Source organism: Bufo gargarizans, chromosome 6, assembly GCF_014858855.1.
Source record: "Bufo gargarizans isolate SCDJY-AF-19 chromosome 6, ASM1485885v1, whole genome shotgun sequence".
Lineage (NCBI taxonomy): Eukaryota > Metazoa > Chordata > Amphibia > Anura > Bufonidae > Bufo > Bufo gargarizans.
The window spans coordinates 266537161-266563462 of NC_058085.1; the positions used below are offsets into that span (position 1 = coordinate 266537161).

General features: G+C 45.0%; 1 protein-coding gene across 4 annotated transcripts in view; it reads right to left on the bottom strand.

Moving 5' to 3' along the window:
- Positions 1-6040: 6040 nt before the first annotated feature.
- ZBTB46 (zinc finger and BTB domain containing 46) overlaps positions 6041-26302 on the bottom strand; it is a 37761-nt gene continuing 17499 nt past the window's right edge. For 3 of the 4 annotated variants that reach the window (XM_044297548.1, XM_044297550.1, XM_044297549.1), the window contains 3 exons: positions 17978-18262; positions 15101-15276; positions 6041-8224 (listed from right to left, as the gene is read on the bottom strand). In XM_044297548.1, coding sequence (XP_044153483.1) covers positions 7862-8224; positions 15101-15276; positions 17978-18262 — 824 coding nt within the window. In that variant the 3' untranslated portion in view covers positions 6041-7861. The remainder of the gene's footprint in view (positions 8225-15100; positions 15277-17977; positions 18263-26302) is intronic. The other variant, XM_044297551.1, reaches the window with a different exon arrangement.

Here is a 26302-nt window from a genome sequence, read left to right on the forward strand (position 1 = left end):
TGCTTTCATGGTAGAGAGTCCGCTAGTTATCTGTTCGACCCAGAGCCCCTATATACTGGGTGAGGGAGGGATCATGTGACTGTGTGTCCTATGTGTTGTACCACTTAGATCTTTCAATAGGAAACCATTCTAGGGATATATTTCTTTAAGATGTCTGTTCCTTTGGAAAAAAAAAAATGCACCACTGCCGCATCATAGACCGCATGTGCAGTCATTCCTGGATGCAATAGCTTGTACCCCAGCTGAGGGACATCCCAAGGCTGCAGCAGATGTCAAAGATTGATTCCAGTATATAGAGGGATAACTTTGTTTTTGTATAACGGTTTACAGTGGAGTTCCCCTTTAAGGCCTCCTGCACACGGTGCGCTCCGTGGCCGTATTGCGGACCCGCAATACACGGGCACCATTCCGCATTCTGCATCACAAATGCGGACCCATTCACTTCAATGGGTCCGCAAATCCGGAGATGCGGAATGGAAGCTCTATGGTGGGGTTTCGTCCCGTACTTCCGTTCTGCAAAAAGATAGGACATGTTCTAACTTTTTGCAGAACGGCTGGATCGCGGACCCATTAAAGTGAATGGGTCCGTGATCAGCTGCGGCTGCCCCACGGACAGTGTTCGTGCATTGCGGCCCGCAGCACGGCCACGGAGTACACACGTTCGTGTGCAGAAGGACTAACGAAGATTTTTGCACTTGTAATGCTGGGCTCTTCTAAGACTAGACGGCTCAGGGCACAAGCACAGAGATGTATGCAGATCGTGGTTTGATCTGGACAGTGCAATACCGCCTCTTGCCATGAGGGGGCAGTTTGACACAACGACAACCTAAGGGGAAAGTCGAAGTGTGCAGCTACAGAATACAATTTGCACTCGATCATGTGACTCGTCCCAGGGGAGCGGGTGGCATTCTCTTAGCCACCACCTTTGCACAGGCTGGGAATTTTGGAATGTTTCTTTTGTTTTGGGTTGATATAGATATATATTTTTTTAACCCAATGCTATGTCTTTTAAAATTGAGACCCTTTGGAAGAAGTTAGATTTGGTAAATGCCAAACTATTTGGGAGGGGGGTCTGTAAAGATCAGTTGCAGCACTTATGATGGGAGAAGGGCAGATTCTTTATTACAGTTTTAAGGTCAAGCTGTTGGCCTCTGCTTTGCTGGATGAAACAGTGTTTTGGGGGGGGGGGGGGGGGTCTAAGCTGATTGATCCTGGATTATGAGTCTTCTGACAGCTAGTCCAGCTCTTGCAATGTTTTTGTAATCCCAGAAGGCTCACCCCAGTATAACTTCCTTGTCCTCTGTTTGCATTGGCTCCCTGGTTTTTATATTGAGGACACTGACATACAATAAGTGTTCACAGGGGAAAATTCTTGCAGAAATTTCATTCAATGAGCAGTACCTGCTAACAGTCAGTAGATGGCGGTGTTGGCAGTGCTATGTATAGAGGATGGAATGTAGTAGAGTGACTTAGCCTGTTATATGCATTCTACCCAGCCATTGCCATTAGAGGATCACCACCCAATCTGCAGCCGCTGCCATGTCACACAGTTTGCTCTTTAGCTGACCATACACCTGATAAACCTGCCGATTTTTGTCGGGAACATCTAACCTGTATGGGGCCTTTTGATTCTCCCACCGATGTGGGAGAGAAAAAAAAAAAGATATCAGGCAGTCGGGGTTCAACATGTCCGTTGCTGATCCCTCGGGTGTCTAGCAGCGGCCCGCTGCACTCTTCTCATTCAGAATACATGCATGCTTGGCTGACAGCAGTCTAATGTGTATGGTCAGCTTTTCACCCCATAGAAGCTGCATGCATATGGAGAGATGTAGCTAGATATTTCATCACATCCAGCTCCCATCTAATGTGACCACTTTAAGCCCCCTTTATCTTGTATGTGTCCAGTATATCTACTACTTATGGCAGCAGACATACATTGCACTGCAGTGGGTTCTATTCTTTTTTTTAACCTTCCTTTTTTTATTTTTTGGTCGTCATGCCAAAACAAGACTGACGGGGGCAGTGTTGTCTGTATGATTCACAGGAGATGTACAGTGCCATCATGCCATGTGTGATGTGGGCTATTGTGTGAGAGAGCTGCTTGGCAGCATAGCAGATATTGCACAGAGAGGGGTAGAGCACCAGGCAGCGTCCGAGGCACATTCCAAAGTTACATGAAGCAAAAAGTAATGAATAAGCTTTATTTTATAAGAAAAAAAAAATTTGCACTAAGTTTGGCCTGGAAAAACATGCCATAGATAGGTATGGGGGGAGCTAGAGTCTCTCGTGCACTAAGGATGATATTGTGGCCTGCAGGAGGGGCACCATGCGCTGTGTGCACAGGAGGAGGGGGGTTGTAGTACTGCCTGCATAGCGTCCTGTGGGAGAGGGGAAACTGTACGTGTGAAATGTAGTGGAAGGGTGCAGGCTGTGCAACTGTTTCTTCCATATGCACAGCTGTGACTGTCTGACAGTATACACACAGCACCACCTCATGGAGACTAATGTGCCAAGCACAGAGCTAAAACTTTTTGTCAGTTATCCTGGTGGAAAAAAAAAAAGAAATTAAAGATTTTTCTTTTTTTGTACTTACTGGTTTTCTGTGTTTCCTTCCAGATACAGACTCTCAGCATCATCAAATATATTCTATGAATATGTCCAGTAACTTACTTGAATATTTCAGAACAGTAACTAAGTCCTAGAGGTTTTTCACTTTTTTCCCCCTTAATCTGTCGTTCTGTAATCACATTTTTCGAGTTCAAAATTCTGTGGTAATTAATTATAGAATATGCTTATAGCAGTCAAAATGCCATATTTGTGATACAGAGCGACATTCTCTGTCTGGACCGTTTCATGATAACATTCTTCCTGCAGCCACCACTAGGTGGAGCCAATTGTAAATACTTCTCCAGTTGATCAGGATAGGTACTTTACTATCTACCATATAGCTCTCTGTGGCAGCTATAGGCAAAATTTTAGCAGGTAGCCAACATAGAGATACAGAATTTTGGACATGGTTTGATAAAATATGTGCAAAAAAAAAAAGTCAACCCAGACGCATTTTTTTTCCTGGATAACATCCTAGCAGAACATGTCTGCATACAAAGGACTTGCTAGTTACTCGGAACGCCCAGATGACCTCTTTGGCGGTGATGTAGCAGGATCAGAAGACTAAGGCATGATGGGTAATGTTTTGGTTTTCGGTTCAGAGTTCTTATTGGCTTTTGGATTTAAATGTCAAGAACTTACTGTGCTGTTCTCCATGTTTCAGGCTGCATCGTGCAGGGAGAAGTCGGCCACAAGCTTGGAGAAAGGACGCATTGTGCCCATCGTCACGTTCGATGAATCACTGTAGCACTTGGATGGAAGGGGGATTTGTGATCCTTTTCTCCTAAGTCTATAGATTTGTAGAAAAATGGTTTTGGGGGTCAACTCATTCATTGGTGAAATATTTCTCTGGTGTGTCTACTGTCTAAGGGGACATTTACACCTACAGATTATCTGACCAATCATTGGTCAGATGGCCATTTACACACACAGATCTTTTGCTATTCATATCAACTATTGGTCTGATTGGACAGAAATTGGTCAGATAATCTGTTGGTGTAAATGCACCCTTGGACATTAAGGCCCCTTTCACATGGGGCGAGTATTCCGCACGGCTGCGATGCACGAGTTGAACGCATTGCACCCGCACTAAATACCGACCCATTTATTTCTATGGGGCTGTTCTGTTCACATGAGCGGCGATTTTCACGCATCACTTGTGTGTTGCGTGAAAATCGCAGCAAGCTCTATTTTGTACGTTTTTCACGTAACGCAGGCCCCATAGAAATGAATGGGGTTGAGTGAAAATCGCAAGCAAGTGCGGATGCGGTGCGATTTTCATGCACGGTTGCTAGAAGACGATCGGGATGGAGACCCGATCATTATTATTTTCCCTTGTAACATGGTTATAAGGGAAAATATTAGCATTCTGAATACAGAATGCATAGTAAAATTGCGCTGGAGGGGTTAAAAATAAATAATAATTTAACTCACCTTAATCCACTTGATCGCGTAGCCGACATCTCCTTCTGTCTGTCTTCTGTGCAGCAACAGGACCTGTGGTGACATCACTCCGGTCATCACATGATCTTTTACCATGGTGATGGATCATGTGATGACCGGAGTGACGTCACCACAGGTCCTGTTCCACAGCACAGAAGAGATGCCAGGCTGCGCAATCAAGTGGATTAAGGCGAGTTAAAATATTTTTTATTTTATTTTTAACCCCTCAGCGCAATTTTACTATGCATTCTGTATTCAGAATGCTATTATTTTCCCTTATAACCATGTTATAAGGGAAAATAATACAATCTACAGAACACCGATCCCAAGCCCGAACTTCTGTGAAGAAGTTCGGGTTTGGGTACCAAACATGCACGATTTTTTGCACTTGCGCGCAAAAATCACGTGTGTTCCTGAAACGCACCCGCGCATTTTCCCCGCAACGCCCGTGTGAAAGAGGCCTAAGTCTTCCTAACCCAAAGTGATGGTGAATTCCATTCCACCTCGTCAAATAACCAAACGGCTGTCTGTAACAGATTAGAAGACGCACGGCTACCCCTCCACAGACATATAGGGTGCAAATGGCGTGGCAGCGGATGTTGGGGGGAGATCATGCACTGCCACAGAACATATTACAAAGTGTAAGCACACACATTGGACTGATGTGAACAGAGGCTGGATTTATATCCAATGAAAAGTTGTACAAAATAATGAATAGACCAATTGTTTTAAAGATCTCTGCTTGCCATCAGTGAATAAAAATATTCTTGATATATATATATATATATATATATATATATATATATATATATAGTGTAGCAGGAAAGTCCAGAATGCACTCCAAGATAAAAGTGAAAAAAAGTGATTTATTCACCCATAACAGGCATAACTCGCGAGTTATGCCTGTTATGGGTGAATAAATCACTTTTTTTCACTTTTATCTTGGAGTGCATTCTGGACTTTCCTGCTACTATAACAATTGAGGTATTGCCGCCACCTTATACCGGATAGTGCACCCACACCTAGGTTGATGCTCCCGCTGGATTTCTTTGTTTTTCTATATATATATATATATATATATATATATATATATAGCGCCAGAGGTTTAAAGGGGTTGTCTCATTTTACATATTAGTGGCATATCGCTAGGAAATGGGACCCCGGAGTGAGCGAAAATGCGTGTCCACCCGCCATTTCTGTGGGACTGCTGAAAATAGCCCATAGAAATTAACAGAGCTTACCGAGCTCTCACCTTCTGGAGAAAAGAGTGGGTCTCAGAGGCGGGACCTGCACGTATCTGACTTTTATGGCATATCCGAATGGTCTGCCATCGAAGTCTGAGATGACACGACCCTCTTTAAACCTCAGTTCTTGTCACCCAGTGTGATCATACCCTTACACAGCTGCAGGACTTGTTGCAGTGTATCCAAGAGATTTCTCTTGTAATGATTTGGGTATTGCCGTGTCAGTTGGACACGATGAGGACCATGTTTCAGCCTCTAGCTGTAAACAAGAATGTTTCCATTATTTATAGTAAGCAGAGGTCTTGATAATAGTTTGGCTCTAAACCAAAGAATCTTAGAAAGTTGCAGAACATTTCATTCTACAATGGTGATGCTTTGTTTGCGTACAATTGTAAGGTGGGGAGAGAGAACCCCCTTTATTTGAAGGGGTTGGCTGGTTTCCTATAATGATGACCTATCTTCAGAATGCTGGCAGTGGGACCGCCGCAATCCGATATCCTGTGGGTAGGTCATCAATACAGGAAACCAGCCAACCCCATACATACTTATAAATCTGCAGTCTATGGGTACTAGTATTTTGAAGGAACTCTGGTCAGACATTGCCGATTGGCACTGCCCTCCCTGGGCCAGCCATGCAGGTGGCGGGAACTGAGGATCTTTCGCTGTAGGGCACAGGTGCGGTAAGTAAATATTATCCCCGTAAGGTACTCTCCTCCCCAGAAACTCACACACAGCACAGGCCGAGGTAGCAGCAGTTTTGTATTTTTATTTAGACTGATTGATTTGCGATTATATCTAAATCTAACTCGGCCAGCTTAACCCTTTCACGACCGAGACCAGGAATGATGTGCACGTTAAGTGCAAAACCTGCCCTGCCCCCCCTTCCGAATCCCACCGACCCAAATATTAAAACATCTCCAATGTCACAAACACAAGTTTATAATAATAATAATTCTTAAAGTCAATATAATATAGTATATTCCAACAAAAAATAATTATAAATCAACATTGCACAGTCTTGCAAAAGTTTTTTTTTTTAGTTTTCAATTTTTGGAAATGTGTGTGAAAAGGGAGGGGTGGTAAAATAAATAATATATGTATAATATATATGAAAAGCATACACGCAGCACTCATAGCAACCCCTCTCCCCCAAATATAATATTCAAATAATATTTATAGATCCTGGAAGGAAACCCCCCCCCTTTAAAAAAAAAATATAAAAATGTAATTTAAAATTGCTTCCAGTTTATGCATGGTTTATGAAATGGTATACTGTTCCCCCTCCCCCCAGGACTCCAAGGGTTAACTTTGGTTCTGGAGTCATATCAACCCATGACTGCACCACAAATCCCAGCATTGCAGGAAGCCTGGCTCTGGGTTTTCAGGAACCTCTCATTAGCAGACTCACGTCCTTCCTCCCCCTTGCTGTCTGGGGGAGCACAGGAAGGGGGTGGGGGGTTTACTGGCTACAGAAAAAAAATATGCAAAAGGGGAAATGGTTATAAATAGACTCAGAACAGCAGATACAGAGGCTGTGGCCATCTTGGGCGCCCCTCCCCCTCTCTTAGCCCCCATTTGATCTTCCTTAAATCTTCAGCACGTGGTCAGCCAGCTGCAGCTAACATGGCGTTGGTAATATAATTATTATGTAATTATGGGGGAAGGGCTGTGAGAGCCAACTCCCCAGGGCGGTGATTTTTGGTTCCTTTCCTGTGTTATTATGACATGTGCTGTACCCACAGGGAGCTCATTCTACCAGGCTGAACGCCCTGCCCTCGTCTGCTGCACACTGGATCCTTGGTAAGGGGGTAGAAGAACAGAGCTGCACATCCATACTATGAATGGGATATATGGGGATGATACAGGCAGGCCATGGCTCTGACACACAAATTATCTTCTTCTTGATAAGTCCAAATGAAGCGCCTGTTAATCCAGAATGTGAGCCAAAGTGCTAATGGGTGGTGGCATCCGGTCTTAAGTATTGGGATTGGGGGCACCTCATACAACTGATTGTGTTCAGCAATTACAAAATCTTAAAAACCTCAGTTTTGGGGGGAAAAAAGAAAATATGTGTACTTTTATAACCACCAGCGGGAGCCGGGTGCATGCAGAGAAGGTGATGCCGGGTGGAGTGGGGGTAGTATTTGGGATGCAGGGGTGAAATTAATTTTAAAAAAAAGTCCTCTTGCTGGGAATGTCTCCCGCTGCTCCCTCTGCCACCACTGGAGGCCCGTGTCATGGAGCGGAGGAGATGAGACTTTGTACATTGTGGATAACACGAGGGGAAGGGCGAGTTAATCACCTTTCCTGTATTCCACTGAGGACGGCAGGGCTTCTACTTTAACAGTTTCCTGCCCCCAAAAAATAAAAAGTACGCCTAGATACTGTCTTCATAGGACACACGGACCCATAAAGAGCACATGACCAGCCCCTCTCCAGTGATATCACATTGGTGTAAAGGGGAGTGGGTTCCATCATCCCCCTTCCCCCATGAGACTAAACTTACTCCATTCACACCCCCCATAAAATATTTCCTAGGGGCTCCTGTCTCTTGCCCACTCTAAAACCTATGCTATCCAAGTAAATTCCTTAATTGGTCCCCGGCTGACATCTGGCGTGCAGTCCTCAATCTCATCATCCTCTAGTATGACATCATCTTGTGAGGTCTCCGCCTCATCTTTCCACTTGATATCTTCCTCTTCTTCCCCACCCATGTCTTCATCCACCTTCAGTTCGTCCACATCTTCCAGATAGTGGCCTTCTCCTGCGTACATGGCGTCTGGGGAGTGGCTCCCCCGGGCCATTCCACGGCCTGCACAGTCCACGCACACTCCGTGTCTTCGAGAGCCATGCTTGATGCCCACACTGGCTGCAGACATAAAGACCCGGTTGCACACCTTACATACGTATTTCTTGTCTTTACTGTGGACCTGGAGATATAAAGATATAGAAGTTTAGAGACACTTAGAACGCAATTCCTGTTAATATAGTTGTGCTTATTTACGCTCGGTGTGCCCTCATACAGACAGATGGGTGTGTGCCCCTTGAGGAAGAGCGCCAGTGAGACTGTCCCCCGGGCTGGCTCTGGTTACACGAGAACAAGACGTGGCCCAGTCTAATGAGGAGACAGATGGTTGTTCAATTATATGACAGCAGAGGACACTCTAAGAAGGAGCCGACACTGCTGTCATAGCAACCGTGAGACAGCGCTCTGTAATGAGTCTGGAGAAGTACTGGGGCCATGTCCCTGAGACTTGAGCAGGGGAGGGTTAACACCGGCAGACACAGAGCCGTCTACAGCAGGAACAGGAGCTCAAAATCAGACATGCAACTACCTCAGATAACGGCGTCATAGCAAACTGAAGGACCTGAAGATGGGGGAACCACCAGAATTGTCCTCAGGCACTGTCTACAATCGACAACCAGTATCGGAACCAATTTAAGGTGCTCCCAAGAGGTTGTCACCTGCCTTCCTCGAAATGGGAGTAAATGAGACATGTCTGAATACGGCGATTTACCATACTAATGCCAAGACCCTAAAATTAACATAGCGCCCTGATGTTCATAGATGTGGACTGTAAGATCTTACCAAAGAGCACCTATAGATGGACATGTAAACCAGGGACCATGATTCGGCTCACATCCCCATTGAAGAGCACTACAGTCACAGCTGGCTAATAACAAGGGCTACAGGCTGCATAGACATTCACACCTCCACCCAAAACCTAACAACTCCATCACTGCTCAGTACCCCCAATCCCTGTGGATGCTGAGGCTCCCTTTCGCTTCTATGCACACCAGTGCTGGAACATCACAATCTTCCAAAGATGGAAGATTCTACAAACAGCACTTGTTACCCGAGCCTTCTGGATCCCTGTATGAGACAGGAGGATTTGGATGAATTGTGTGCAAACCTAAATTTTCAGGTGTCATGAAAAAGTATTTTTGTCTAACTTGTTGCCAAGGGTGAAACCAATTTTTCCTGGTGTAGCACACTATCACCAGCAGAGGGCAGACCATTTCTTTTCGGCAGTCACTAAGGTGTGTCCGCCTCTATATACCTCAGGGAGTCACTGTGGCAGATTGATCATTAACTCGTCCCTCAGATCTTCTACGTCTTCCAGACTCTGTTGTTATGGTGGCCATCTCCACCCAGCGCATAAATGATTGACCCATACATTTCTGAAATACTTTTATTCTTCACTAGTTTGTCTTAAGGGGGAAGTGTCATTTAATTCCTGCCTCATTTCTCTGTGAATTAAGTCATAAAATCTGCTGAGTTTATCAATCCCTGATGATTTTTTTTTTTTGCTAAGTGTCCAACCAAATATTATTCCTTAGAAACAACTGTGGCAGAACTGGCACAGCTAAGCCTCCTATATGTGTGCTCCATGGCGCTCCTCTTATGTCCCTTATCCAACAATATTTCCACATTCTGAGGAACCAGCTCAAGTTTAGGGGCTTGAGAGGGGCGGTGTTTTAAGTGAACCTGTTATGTATTTTGAAAAATCTTAACATTAATTTAGTCAGATTATAAATAATCTATATTAAAGACATAAAGCAGCACAAACCCTAATTCCCCGCTCTGTGATGCAAATTTAATGGGACCGTATAGAGTGGCGAGAGCTGTCAGCAGGAAGACCCATAGACATCTGTATGATACTGATAAACCATAGCCTAATAACAGGAGAACTAGAAGTTACTCCTGATAGATAAATATTCTATGTACTCACATCCATACTCTTGTACAAAGGGGGCAGCATTACAGTAATTGTATTTTTTGTACATAGGGAGCAGTATTATAGTATTAGTATTATTCTAGTCTATAAGAGGCAGTATAAAAGAAGCCATCTTTTACATGGGGACAGTATTATAGTAGTTGCATTCTTATACATAGGAGGCAGTATCATAGTAGTTATATTCTTGCACATAGGGACAGTATTATAGTAGTCATATTCTTGCACAGAGGGACAGTATTATAGTAGTCATATTCTTGCACATAGGGACATTATTATAGTCGTTATATTCTTATACATAGGAGGCAGTATTATAGTAGTTATGTTCTTATACATAGGAGGCAGTATTATAGTAGTTATATTCTTGTACATTGGAGGCTTAAAAAGTGACAATCCTGTGCAGCAGTCATTTCCTTTCCCCCACTCCACTTGGCAACTCAGGAGGGGGTCACACAACAAAGGCGTTCCTCCGAGGGCAAGAGATGAGCATGTTCGGTCCACAAAATGTGCGAGACTCATTTCCTGGACCGACTGCAGCTAAGCTGACTAACTGTATTACAGTGATGTAAAATGCTGTGAGTATGGTACAGTAGACCCGCGGTCAGGCTGGAACAGCATCAAAGACCACTATGATAAAGTGAGTTTGGGTCAGCCGAGCTGCGGTCAGTCCGGAAAATGCAGCCGTCGCACGGATCATTGGTTACGGACTGAACACGCTTGTCTGAAACTAGCCTAAGCAGAATAAGGAATTTGTGCTTCATCTCAAGAATAATTTTATAAAATGTCCAACATGAATCAGAGGACTCCGGCTACATGAATATCAATGCCCTGTCCAGTCTGGGAAATGTCTAGTTTAGAATGGTGTTACTAGGTCACATTCTCTCCTCGTATTCCCAAGAATAAGATTCCTTTTCAGAACTTGTCTTCTCTTCCGGTTTTTCCTGGCTGATCATATTGATGGCCTATTGTTAGGAATGCCCATCAGTATCAGAATGGTGGGGGTCCGACTGTCAGCAATGTGAGTGCTGCAGCCTTTTTATTGTTTCCCTTGGTCTGTATGACTGCACGCCCTACATCTTACCACGCGCCCATGCTACTAAATAGGATGATGGGCCATCCATATGCCGATCCAGGAAAACCCCTTTAAAATGAACTGTACTACTATAATGGGGTTTCTTTATGGAAACGCCCTGTTTCGAAATGGTCAGATACTGTTACATATATACAAATTTCCTCTACAGGAACTGCCTCGGATTATCTTGATACTCCCTCTACATACACAATTCAGGGCACACGATAAGCGGGTATGTCCTCAGCAGTCACAAATACAGGAGTAAAAATGGAGTTGGGCTTCCTGCATTGTGGGCAAGCTACAAAGCCCCATGCAGTGCACAGGATACGGGGCCGTCTCCATGTGACCCATCTGCTACACAGGAAGCAGCCGCCCAGCAGTGACCCATTTCCAGCCCTCGGACACGGCAGCTTTTAGATCAGCGAGGAGGAAATAGTCTGACCATCCCGGCAACCGGTTCAGCACTGCTGATCTGTAACCAAGGGGGGGTGTTTCATACAGAAATGACCTCTACTTATAAAAAGGGAACAGGAAGCCTCAACGAAACAATGACCCAGAAAGGATCCTGTATTTGCGATGCATTGTCCACAGTGTAACATGGGGGGATGTGAGAGTTATTCTGGGTCAGGATTTTATAGTATAATCCAGTAGATTCAGACGTATCACCCTCTGTATAATGCTGGATAAGAAGGTGGAGTGCGTCCTATGTATTATATTGGCCTCTATAACAGGGTGCAGTTTGCACCTGACCCCTTACATGTCTGTTACTACAGAAACCCTGACAGATGAGCTGGGTCCATAGAATAGATATCCTATATGAGTGACCCCCAACCACCAGGCAACGGATCAGTACCGGGCCATGGATAATTTGATACAAGGCGGCAGGGGCGACCGGAGGGACAGGAACCATACCCATTGTAGGGGGGGGGGGGGGAGATCCGGAGGCGCTGACTGCAGGGAACATGTGCAGAAGCGCCACATAGCAGACACCATTACCTTCTTCCTGTCCGGCTCTGCACACAGATCTTGCTTGGCCCACGTGCCTGTTCCTACCTCGAGGAGAGACAGGCCGGGGACATGAAGGTGACGGTGGATTATGAAGAGTAGCTAAAGGACTCGCCCAGGTTTAAGTAACACACTTCAGTTTGTACGTGTATCACCGTGATGTGATAGGGCAGGCTGCAACTTGTAGTGCCCACAGGTTGCAGGAGTGTGTGTGGCACTCCATGGAATCATGCAGTGCTGGCACAGTGGGTACGCTATGAGGAAGTCTACTGGCTCATGTACAGTGTGACACAGGGGTGGCAGCAGTGCAGGGGAGCAAGGATTTGACCAGCCAATGCGATAGAAGTTAACATTTGGGTTTCCTTCAGTGTGACATGCAGTGTACCCCACCTCCCCCGGTCAAGCTGTCTTGCATGAAACTGGTCCTAAGTGCAAAAAAGGTTGGGGGCCACTGCCCTAGATTCTTATTATCCCGATTTGTCCCAGGGGGATCCCTGTAAGCTTAGGGATATAGTGGCACAGATGATCTTGGCTTGTAATGATGTAGAGAAAACCTCGCCTGTCCCCAGCCTTCTCCACAATATAGGGATTTTGTAAAAGCCAGCCATGATTTTTAATGTGTGTGACCATATGACCATAGTAAATGATAAAATCTTAACTGTTTCGTTGTCATGGAAATGAAAGATTAATTTTAAGGGTCACGGGTGTGAATGACAGCGACAGAGTCCCTGCGTGCAAATACTTGTGCAAAAGGCAGAAATAGGAATTGCAGCAGAAGAAAAAAAAAAAAAAAACTGATTGCAGGGAGGTATAGATGGCTGCAAAGCTCCAGGGAACAATGGCTGACAGCAGCAAGGTAATGAAGACTCTTACTGACAATCCCTCTATGAGGCTAGATGGGTCTCACCATTTCCTCACAGTGACCTCAAATCTGCAGAAGGCTGGGAGTAGGCCGTGTTGGTCAGCTGTATACAGCACCTTTACCGCTCATTCACACGACTATATGAACAGGTGTGGACCCATTCATTTCAATGAGGCACAAAAGATACGGTCCACATCCGTTGTTCCATTACTCGGCCCCGCAAAACAGCACGTGCCCTAGTCTTGTCTGCAATTGCGGACAAAAATAGGTATCTCTATCATAGTGCCATGTGCTGTCCGTAAATTGCACATATATTTTTAAATAATTTTTAATGTTATTTTTAATGTCACTTTTTATATTTAAGCTAAAAGCAAAAATCCTACTGTTTTTCCACTGGCCACTATGTCTAATATTTGGCGCCACTTCTTGGTTTGTACAGATTACTTCACTTGACTCATTCTAATCCTGACTGTAATGACATCACCTCTGTGTACAGATAAGACAGGATCCACCATTCACAGTAGGCGATTGTCAAAGCTCATCTATTCCTTCCTTGTACAATGACCTCTGCACAGGGCACAGAGCATGCCCAGAAAACTCTCCCATAGAAGTCAATAGGTTCCCCTTCTGACCAGTGTCTATGGCCCATGGGGCTGCCATAATGCAATTTTTTTATGCTTTGTAAATACTGTTAAGAACAGGCAAGATGGCCGCCCCCCATAATAATGTTCAGGAAATAAAATTAAAGAAAAATCTACAACCAGAAAATAGAAACAGATTAGAAAAAAGGAGATGTGTTACTATCTGGTTTTAACTGGCAAATAAAATTTTGGGTGACACATTTCCTTTAAAATGTCCCGAGACTGCTGTCATACGCTTACATTTCAGTCACAACGATGGTATCTTCAATTTACAATAAGAATTTTGTCCTATCCTTGTTGTCACCCCCCCCCCCCCCCCCCCCCACTGTATATTACCTGCCAAGAGAAGGCTTTGGCTCAAAAAAAGAATTTATATAAAAAATATAAAACTACCATAATACTGCCCTTTATTGTCAAGAACATAACTACAATAGTGTCTTCGATGTACAAGAATATAACTACTATAATACTGCCTCCTATGTCCAAGAATATAACTACCATAATACTGCCTCCTATGTACAAGAAAATATCTACTATAAAACTGCCTCCTATGTGCAAAAAAATCTACTATAATACTGCCCCCTAAGTACAACAATATAACTACTATAATACTGCCTCCTAAGTACAAGAATATAACTACTATAATACTGCTCCTATGTACAAGAATATAACTACTATAATACTGCCTCCTATGTCCAAGAATATAACTACTATAATACTGCCTCCTATGTACAAGAATATAACTACTATAATACTGCCTCCTATGTCCAAGAATATAACTACCATAATACTGCCTCCTATGTACAAGAAAATATCTACTATAAAACTGCCTCCTATGTGCAAAAAAATCTACTATAATACTGCCCCCTAAGTACAACAATATAACTACTATAATACTGCCTCCTAAGTACAAGAATATAACTACTATAATACTGCTCCTATGTACAAGAATATAACTACTATAATACTGCCTCCTATGTCCAAGAATATAACTACTATAATACTGCCTCCTATGTACAAGAAAATATCTACTATAAAACTGCCTCCTATGTGCAAAAAAATCTACTATAATACTGCCCCCTAAGTACAACAATATAACTACTATAATACTGCCCTTATGTCCAAGAATATAACTACTATAATACTGCCCCTATGTACAAGAATATGACTACTATAATACTGCCCCTATGTACAAGAATATAACTACTATAATACTGCCTCCTAAGTACAGGAATATAACTACTATATTACTGTCCCCTATACAAGAATATAGTTACTATTAGTCTGCCCCTAATGGACAAGAACATGCATGTATATTTTCGTATGGATGAGCTGCGCTTTCAGCATAGAATATAATAGTGAGAACTCATATTAAGCATTGTACAGGGTGTTCTGAATGGCCTTACACTGAGTTCAATGTAATGTTCCCCCTACCCAATTCATTACATTGTATCAGGGAGAACCGGCTGCTGCTCAGTCCCATCTCTTACCAATGTGTGGCGCTTCATGTGTTCCCTCCTTGTAAACTTCTTGCCGCAGATCTCGCAGGGATATGGCCGCTCCCCAGTGTGTGACCGCATGTGCCTCTTCAGGATACACTGGTGCATGGCGGAGAAGCTGCAGTACGGACACTTGAACTTCTTTCGGATAACCGTGAATTCATTGACTGCAGGAGAGAAGGAGAACAGCTCAGGATTTACAGCAATAACCACATACAAAATGCATCATTTCATGGAGGGCTTAGGGGGTGTATCACTGCTGAGAAGACCTGGCCCGTGTGTATAGGCTGACCCTTTAATACGCATTGTCTTAGCTGTTTCCAGCAATACATCAAGACATTCTCTCCCCCTCCCATCTCGTCCTGCCCAGTGCCATATCTGACATCACACACCACGCCATGTAATCGGTGTCCTCAGATAACCGTACAGGACGCCTTCAATGCAAAGAGCGAGCCCAGGGGGCCACCGACTACTGCCTCACTGCAGGCAACCGAATGAGAGGGGCCACTGTGCACCACCTTCCGGCACGTGGCCATTTTTTTGTGTTATATCATTGCACATACAATATATGGTTTTGCGAGGTCTTTGTTCCAGCAGTCACTTATGTAAAGGAGTTTTCTTCATTTTTCGGGTTACAACGGCAGCCATTTTCAGAATGAACCAACCCTGCTAAATTCGGAAAAGCAAAGTAGAAGCGGCCATTTTTCCGAGCTGGTGACACGTTTAACCCCTTCTACTCCAGGAAAAGAATGATGAATAGACTGTTTATGTACATGACTGATGGGTGAATTACTGGACTGGTGACGTCACCAGTGGAGAGGCCAACATCAAAGCAGGACGGACTGTAAAAACTGGGTGGTGTCAGGCAGAACCACAGAGTAAATGATGGGAGGGGAGGCACAAACTTTACACCTCACACATGTTATTAATGCAGATCAGAGGAAAAAGCCAAGTCACCAACAACTAACAGAATTTTATATGGTGCATGTTATTCCACGCTTGGTTTTATTCTGGCCCTGTCCAACTGACCATCCATATCATACCCTAGCTTGCTTGTATAGAGACACTTGAGTCAGTACATGTGTGGAAAGAGATATGGGTGGTAATTGATATTAATAATATAACTGAACAATCAGATCAAAGACGAGGAGTGTTGTCATAGGGACACAAGAGTAGAGGAGATGCAGTCATGAGGACCTCAAACATATATGACATATGACATAATTGCAAAGATAGATTCGGCTTCCTTCTGGGGACCCAGTCCTTTCTCCAGAATGGACCTCAAAGTGAAAAGAGTGCACATTGCGCATGCTCGGCCACCCTTCATTCACCACAATTGAAATTCCAAAAGTAGCTGAGCTACTTTCGGAAGTCCCACAGCAGTAAGAATGGGTTCAGACCTGAGCGTACTTGAACGTACGCTCTGTATGCGCGATTGTACGAGCGTTTGCAATCGCGCATACAGAGATAAGCGAACGCCCATTGTCGCGCGTTTCCATTGAAGTCTATGTACGTGAACGCGCGACAAGACGCCCCAAAGAAACTCCTGTACTTCTTGGGGCGTTTTACAGCGCGATCGTACGCGCTGTAAAACGCTCAGGTGAGAACCATTCCCATAGGGAATCATTGGTTCTTGCCTGTTGAGCGTTTTACACCGCGTAGGAACGCGCTGTAGAACACTCAGGTCTGAACCCAGCCTAACTCTCAAGCACTGATACACTAGCACTAGCGTTTTTCTTTTCCGGCACAGAGTTCTGTCCTAGGGGCTCTATACTGGAAAAGAACTGATCAGTTTTATCCCCATGCATTCTGAATGGAGAAGCAATCCGTTCAGGATGCATCAGGATGTCTTTAGTTCAGTCTTTTTGGCGTTTTAGGACGGAGAAAATACCGCAGCATGCTGCAGTTTTCTCTCCGTCCCAAAAAACTGAACACTTACCTGAATGCTGGATCCGGCATTTTTTTCCCCCATAGGAATGTATAAGTGCCAGATCCGGCATTAAAAAAAGAAAAAACAACAACAAAAAATGAAACGGATTAGTTTGTCCGTATGACAAACGGACAGACGGATCCGTTCTTGCAATGCATTTGTGAGACAGATCCGCATTAGTCTACAAATGCTGTCCGTTTGCAGCTTGCCGGATCACTCTGCCGCAAGTGTGAAAGTACCCCAACTCAGCCGTATTAAAAAGTTCTTCACATTTTATATAAAACATAATCAGATTTGTGTTATCAGTTATGTGCTGCATTCATGTTCATTAAAAACATTAAACATGGCCGCTCTTTTCCAAAAACAGCACAACACCTGTCTACGGGCTGCGTATGGCAAGTGAATGGGGACTGGCTGCACTACCACACACTACCTGTGAACCAGTTGGTGCTGTTTTTTTCTTTAAGAAGAAGCCATGTTTTTTATATCCTGGGTAATAAATTCAACGACAAAATGTCAGGATATAGAAATAAGAGCACAGTAGAAGCTCAAGAAAAAGTCACATCTCCCAGACAGGAATACTAGACAGGAATCTGTAGAGGTTTAACAATAATGGATTCAATGGTCACTCTTTATAAAAGGTTATTTTCACCCAAACACAATTTCAGAAAAGTGTTGAATTATGGCCATCTTATCGGCTCTCCGTTTGGTTCAGTGATGGATTATTCCAGGCTTTGAATGTCACCGATGGGTTTACATTTGAAGGTGCTGGTTCCTTACAGAGGTCCTCCAGCACCTGTCTAGTATTGGAAGGGGAGTTTCACTGCTAGAACTCCTGTAATTGACTGTTCTTGGTGGCATCAACCCTTAAAGCATTGGCCATCACACCACCGATTTAGGAAAGACGAGAAGGACATACAAAGAAGAGAGGAACTTACGAGAGAGCGAGTGGGTACCTTTGGGCAGGTATTCAAAGAGCAAAGAACTCTCCTCTCCCAGTACGTCAGCCTTGAGGGACAGCAGGCTGTTTTTACTCAGGAGGGCGCTGCGCAGGTTGGATACGTTGGAGACCTGTTGGCGATTGTCATCTTTCTCCAGACTCAGTGTGTGAGGTAAGTAATTGGGCTCCCCGCCTTGTAAGGACTCTTCACCTTGTGAGTACAGGTCTATACGTTCCTCCCGACTGTCAGAGCTGCCTGGCTCTATCACGGTCACGTCATCACCTGAGAGAGGGGGGGGGGGACAAGAAGAGTTTAAAATGGTTGAGATCTAGAAAGGAAGACACCATACTGGGTAGAACTGCACTATATCAATGAGTTTCAGAAGATAAATGTGTTGGCCGGCCCTCATGGACAAGAGCTTCCTGGTCACCAGTTCCCCATACAAGGACTGGACTTGAGTAGAGGACCAGTGCATTTAAATATAGTACTCAATTATTTTGGTGCTCTAATTGCCATCCATTAGCTCAGTATTCTCAGGGCAACGTCAGCCTTTCCCACTTTAAAGAGCATCAGATTCAGCAGATTTGTACCCATGACACTGGCTGACCTGTTACATGTGCTCTTGGCAGCTGAAGGCATCTGTGTTGGTCCCATATTCATATGTGCCCGTATTACGGAGAAAAATTATGTTTTACTCAATGCAAATGTGCCTCTAGGAGCAACGGGGGCGTTACCATTACACCTAGAGGCTCTGCTTTCTCTGGAACTACTACACCCTGTGCACTTTGATAAGGCCTGGAAGGTGTAATGATGTTTTCTGTCAAAGTGGAGAGGGTCCGGCAGTTGCCGAGAGAGCAGAGCCTCTAGGTGTAACGGTAACGCCCCCGTTGCTCCTAGAGGCTTATTTGCATATATTAAAACAACATTTTTCTCAGAAACGCAGGCACATATGAACATGGGACCAACACAGATGCTTCTTGTGACAAAGAGCTTACAGTATGAAGGCTCCATTACACAGTCAATGGCAATTCTCAAGAACTAATCGTTTGTTCGCGAGTGTATTCCCCTCTGCTGTGTGGTGGGGACGAGCTATGGCTTCTGCGATCACTCATCCTCTTACAGATGCATTGTTTCTGGGCAGCAGATGGCTGTTTACCCAGGATGGTCTGCTGCCCCGAAACAATACTTTCACCCAAATATTTGCTCTGGCCAATTATCATCCAAACGTTCATTTCCAATAATCAGCCCATATAAAAGGGCCTTAAATGTACCTCTGCTTACAATACCATGGGGTGCTAGCGTGCTGCATCGAGGTGTAGTCTATGCCAGTGTTCTTTAACTCCAGTCCTCAGGGCCCACCAGCCGGTCATGTTTTCAGGATTTCCTTAGGGTGGGGGGCCCCCGAGGACGAGTTGAGAAACACTGCTCTACGCATGTGATCTGCTTGTGCCCAGAACAGTTTGAGTCAGCATTAGCCAAGCCCACTCAGTGAAGGGTGGAAGGAGAGAGTACATTTTCCATAGTGGAACAGAACCCAGTTCTTACCATTACCTGCACGATGACATTTGTCTAAAACCAGCTGCGGATATAGTGATGGGCCGCGCACTTCCTACTGGGAGTGATGGTGATGTTCCATGGAAATGGTCATTGCTAGGTTCAGGATTTTTATAGGAAAATCATTTCCACTGTAGACAAATCTCATACCCTGAAGATTGATTACCGCATTTGGGGGGCGGTAGATTCTATATCAATCAACTCCCTCAATAAACATTATGTTGGCATCTTGATACATGTGCCACCCTATTATATTGTATCCAATGGCATCATCTTATTATATCATCTATCTGTGCCCAAGTTGGACTTGTCACAGCCTCGTCTACAACGCGTGCTGCCGGAAACGTAAATGAAATGTAACACAAAAAGTACTACGTTTTGGAGAATGACGAGGGCCAGGCTCCTTTTACGGTCAGGAAGGCAACGGTTAACCAGAGATAGCGCTGGTCAGATTAGTTCAGCCATGAATTATAGAACAGTCGAGACCATTAATGCAGTGAGCTCGAGGTACATGATACATGGCAGAGATAGCAAACAAGGGGGCCACTCATCCTCATGTTAGATTGAAAAATCGCGAGCCGCCTTCTTCCCAACGGAGGCCTCCACTGGACTCCGTGGGGATGAAAGGAACCAGTCACCACCTCCACATGGTGCAGATATGATAATTTGAGACAATTTATTCAATGGAGTTGACAGCGAGGCGTGGGCCATGTTGTGCCTTGGAACAGATGAATCTATTGGATTGGTACTGTTCAGAGATAAATCAGACCGATGTATAAAATAAATAAATATGCAGTAAAATTCCTCTAAGGCCTCTTGCACACGAACACCCACCGTGGGGCAGCAGCAGCAGATCGCAGACCCACTTACTTTAATGGGTCCGCGATCCGGCAATTCCGCAAAAAGATAGGACATGTTCTATCTTTTTGCAGAACGGAAGTACTGGACGAAACCCCACGGAAGCACTCCATAGTGCTTCCGTAGGGTTCCTTTCCGCATCTCCGGATTTGCGGACCCATTAAAGTGAATGGGTCCGCATCCGGAACGGTGCCCGTGTATTGCGGGTCTGCCATACGGCCACAGAGCGCACACGTTTGTGTGAAAGAGGCCTAATCCAGCATCAATGGGAATTACTAGGCACCTGCATTTCCAGATATTCTGGATAAATGGAAGTATGCGAAGGACAAAGAACCATCAGGAGTCTCCTAATTAATTCTATATGCTCAGTCGCCTGCTTCAGTTCTTGTGAAATTCCACATTATACTGTAGTCTTGTGCTGGAAACAAGGCCCGGATTATCAGATTTTGTGGATTATCAAAATGGAAAGAATCTTACTGGGCATAAAAATCTAAACAACTGAAAGTGTTGGACATAACAGTGTTGTTTCATAAAACAACGTTACAATACAATGATACATAATAAACCGTATCCGTGTAATACGCATTGAAGCCAATTAGCCCTGTAGAGATGTTTAATGAAGTAGAACTTTTTAAACATTTGGGTTCTGTAATGAGTCTAAATTTATAATTAGGACGGTTGTAACCACTGGTGGGCGTTACCCCCCTAGGGGCTCGGGATGTTCACGGAGGTTGTATATATAGTAGGAGGAAACAGGGCTGCGCAGACGCCTCAGAGGTAAAGCCTCCAGTGGAAAAGCGAGTGCTAGGTGAGAAGCAGAAACTGGGTGTGAGCGACTTGCAGAGTAAAGGAAAGGGGGCAATTAGGGATTAACCGGATTTACCAGGGGGGTGGAGAAGTTGGGGAGTGCCACATCACTGAATACTTCTACTCCAACAGGTTTTAGTATACGAGGTCACAATGGTGACTGTTGAAAGAAGCTGGAAGGCAGGGGAGAGGTGAAGGGGAGGGGGGCAGGGGTTACATATGAAGCGCAGTGGTAGAGGGGGCTGGGGGTTAAATCTGGAGTAAAGACAAAGCTGAGGGTTAGGGCATATGCACACGACAGTATTTTGCGTTCAGCATACTGGCCGTTTTTTTTGTTCAGTATGCGGAACATATACTGAACCATTAATTAAAAAAAATAAAAATAAACTGAGGTGTCTCCGTGTGCATTCCGTTTCAGTATTTCCATATTTCCGGTACCATGAAAAGATAGAACATGTCCTATTCTTGTCCGCAAATCACAGTGCTTGGCTCCATTCAAGTCAATGGGTCCGCAAAAAAAACGGAACACATACGGAAATGAATCCATATGTCTTCCGTATCCGTTCCGTTTTTGCTGAACCATCTATTGAAAATGTTATGCCCAGCCCAATTTTTTCTATGTAATTACTGTATACTGTATATGCCATATGGGAAAATGGAAAGGAAACGGAAACAAACGGATCTGTAAAAAACGGACAGCAAAACACTGAAAAAGCCATACTGTCGTGTGCATGAGCCCTTACAGTTGGGATAAAGGAGACAAGTAGAGAACAGAGAAAAGATTGAGGGAGATTTATCAAAACTGGTATAAAGTAGAACTGGCTCAGTTGTCCAGAGCAACCAGATTCAGACTTTCATTTTTCAAAGGAGCTCTGGAAAAATAAAAGGTGGAATCTGATTGGTTGCTATGGGCAACTAAACCAGTTTTCCTTTACCCCAGTTTTGAGAAATCTCCCCCATTGAGTGTTAGAGTTGGGGCATGTGTGTAAAGATGGGAGTCAGGTTTACAGATAGGGTAAAGGGGCAGGGGACGGCCGAGTTACAGTTGGGGAACAGGGGTCATTAACGATTCTACTTAGGTGACAGCGCCAAGGAGGTGGACCCCGGCCAAGGACGGGACCAGAGGTTAAAGATGGGTCATTTTTTAAGTCAATTCTCCTTGAGCCGACGTTGGTGTACTTTGCACCAAAGTTTTTCTACACCACCCCCTTAACTGGAGTGTCTGAGACTTTTTTTTTTTTTTATGATAAATCTGGAGTGAAACAGTAACATAGCTAACCACTCCATCTTTTCATGTGTACTCAATGGGCAGAGGGGAGAAAACCGCTATCAGACACCTCTGGTGAAGGCTCATCTCCCAGAACAAAAGGATTGGGCAAAATTAGCCGTCCCATTCCTCTCCTCTAATATCTGTAGGGGGAGAGTCGGGAGCTCCCCATACACAGACTATTAACCACTGTGTATGGGGGTCCTTTAGTGTGGGGTGTTTTGGGGTATAGTGGTAATTACATATGTGACATCTGCACATCGCAAGTTGTGACCTTTCACCAAAAGACATTTTACTATTCAGATCCATCTATAAATCTATTTGCATCAGTTCTGACATATTCAAATGACAGGAGGTGAGCGCAGGAAGCCAGAGGATGACTGAGCCTCTGACCATACGTGCCTCCCTGCCACATGCACCCCCTCGCACACACACCATACTTGCCCCCATGCCACACTAGCCATACGTGCCCCCCCTCACATGCACCCCCTCCGACATGCACCATACGTGCCCCCTTCCCACACGCGCCACACGTGCCCCCTTCCCACACTCCGCTTTTCTAGACTCCAGACTGGCAAACTTGTGGCCATCTGTGTAACAAGGTGTTATTCAAGACTTACCCAGCTTTCCCAGAAACAGAAAACTCAAAAACATCTGATCGGATATTTTGCTATAGTTGCCCATCAGAGGGGGTATTCTGGGTAGTCGTCAACCATGAATTAAATATAAATGAGGGAAGATGAGCAGGTGAAAGATGATTTAGCAGAGGGCATTCAGTGCTTCAGTGGGAATGTGAGAACAGTCTGTGGGAGTACTGGTGGTGGTGGGGGGGGACAGAATGAAACTGGAGTTGGCGAGTCTGTGGGAAGGGAGGATTTCTCAGGGTCAGGAATGTGGGGTTGATGTTTATCATTTTTTAGGATCAGTGCTGTTCTATGGCCCTTACCTTAAAGCAAAGGCCCGGAAGGGGGTGGGAAATATGTGGTTGTTTAGACAGTCACCCTAGAATATTGCCCCCCCCCCCCCCCTTCCCAACTGTGTAATGACTGGGGAGCGTGTCCTCCTCTGTCAAGTGGCTGTGATACTTCAGCAGACCAGTATATGCTCATCCTGACCTTCCTGGTTCACAAACAGAACAGCAGATGTATGGTAAAGACTGACAGAAAAGCTGGGCTGTGAAATAAAAAAAGAGGGAGTAGTTGAGCAACCCGAGTCTGCACGGACTTCTAGGACATTTATGGTCGAATGCAGAACCCTGTTGGCACAGTGAAGGCGGCCATTAATGGCTGGACATGGAGAATCTGTACTATACAGAAACTACAGGGCAGGGCTGATCAGGAGCACAGGGTTATCAGTGGGATACAGGATCTGGCAGATACACCCTGGCCTTCAGAGAAGATCTCCCACAGTGTGAATACATCACCAGGAACCTGGTAAGGAGGGGCTGCCTTGGGCATTGTGCTTGGGCACACACAGAGGACCTGCGCCCTGGTTACCAGCCTGACACTGGTCTTCGGTGTCATCACCCATCCTCTCAGCTCAGACTGGAGGGATGAAGGGTGAGGTTTGGTTGGGTTGATCTAGTTAAAAGGGGGGGCAGAGGTGGAAGATTGGAGCTGGCTCAGTCTGTGGTCCGGGTTGTGTCAGACACCATCTTCACAGCAGACCCGTACAATGCCTCTCCTTTGCTCTGGCACACCCGCTTACCCCTTGGGTCTGCAATCTAAAAATTACGCATGTTGCACAACCATGAGTTGTATAATCATTGTGGTTAATTGCAACCTCCAGCAGTGGTTCCAAAGCTGGTGTAAAACTACAACTCCCAGCATGCCAATTTTTTTTTTTTTAGAGTGTCAGTTTTGCAACAGTTGGAAAGCGACCACAGATCTATGGCGTGCAACTACTGCTGTAGCAACTAAGGTACTGTATTTATGGCGCTTCACAGTCAGACTGGATGTGGACCCATTAACTTCACACAGTGCACGTCTGATCCGCGACCCCAAAGAAAAGATAGAACATGTCCTACTCTTCTCCGTTTTGCGGAAAAGGATCGGACATTTCTATGGAAGTGAAAAAGAAAATGGCAGCATGCACAAGGCCTGGATCCATGATTCGTGGACCGCGAAACTCTTATGCCCATGGGCCTGAGCCCTTATACTGGACCACGCTTTCGTATGTCATATTAGGATGATATGTCCTTGTGCTAATAATGGTATTTTACATGCAGATCTGATGCACTGCTGACCGAGGAGCTCACAATTCAGTATGGGGGTATTGCTCTGCAGCTGGAATATGACAGGTGTGTGGCAAGAGGGACATGGAAGGGTTAAAGCAGCTGAAGCAGAAACTGCTGTTACCATAGGGAAACGAGGGAGGGGGGTGAGGAGAGAGATTGGGGGGGGGGGGCAGTTCTGGAGCCTGGGGAAATAGGAATGTAGGGTGGGGATAGGAAAACAGAACTAAACCCTCAAATTTCCTACATCTGCCTCAGAGTGCTGCAGGAGGTGGGTCCACGGCACCGCCGAGATAGAAGATGGCTTGATCCTGAAACGCATTGGCCATTTGTAACAGATACCTCAGATTGGGAGCAAAAACTGTAGCGTATCCCTTCTGCAGCTGGTGACGCACCTCTGGCGCTGCCTGTGAAAATGACTGTGCACCAACTGAGCGCGCCCATCAATAGGACGTGGAGATAAGATTCTTTCAGAGGCTACTGGCGCCACTTATCTCCAGGGTGCACACAGCATTACAGGGGTTAACATACTACGTCATAGTAAGGCGACAGAGCTCCCCATGACAGTCTCTGAATCCACAATAACAGTCATATTGGAGGGGCCTGGCTGTCACGGGCAGGGAACCGCTGTCTCATACACAATCGCCATGCATGGGTCACCTACAACCTTGCAGACCGCTGTGGTGCCAGGGTTCCTGCCTCTCTGACCAGTAGGCGATGGGTCACTTGGCTCTGTAATAAGGACACGCTGGAGATGGTACTGCAGAAGGTCAGCGCCTCACATTACAATTCTGTGCAGCTTCCGCCCTGGCACCAGTATTAGGATACATGTCCATGGTGGACTGAGGTGGGCTACAAGTCCATGAAGCCCCTGGGGATAACTGATTATTTGACCAACTGATTAAAAGGGGTTGTGTCATTGGGGGTCTGACTGCTGGGGGCCACAACTGACCCAAAAAGGTACACCTCTGTGACCACTGCTCCATATATTTATATGAGACTGTCCAGTACAGCAAAGTCTCACCCCACTGCCAACACCCCCTCCCCCCCCCCCTCTCCATTTAAAACACCAATTGTGCTCAGCTAAACAGTTGCTGTATGCCATGGGCCCTCATTATACTTTCTTCTATGGGGGCCTCTATGAACAGCCCTGAACTTTAAGGAGGGAAGCGGAGCCAACAACGTCTCAAAACATACAAAGTAATTACTAGAAACCAAGAAAAACAAACAAACTCCACCCCAACACCACTGGACGAGTCACATCAGCTCCCACCTCCCACACACCGGATAATTGCTCACAAACCAGTTGCCGGGAGGATTTGCTGGAGGTAGTGAAACGTAAAAAGCCTTAGGCCAGACAGTTCCTCTAATCTAACTAGATTTAATAGGCTCAGCCTCCAACTCGATGACTTTTTAATGATTTTCTAAAAAGGGTCTAAAGTCCCGAGAGAAACTGTATCCTTCCTTGTTAAAGGTACAGAAGCCCCCGTCTCCCTGTGGTATAAATCATTATTATAATTGATAGGGAAGGCAGTCTAGAATATAATCCCTTGACTTCACTTACTTTTTGGGCGCCATGTTTAAGGGAATAAACAAGTCTGCA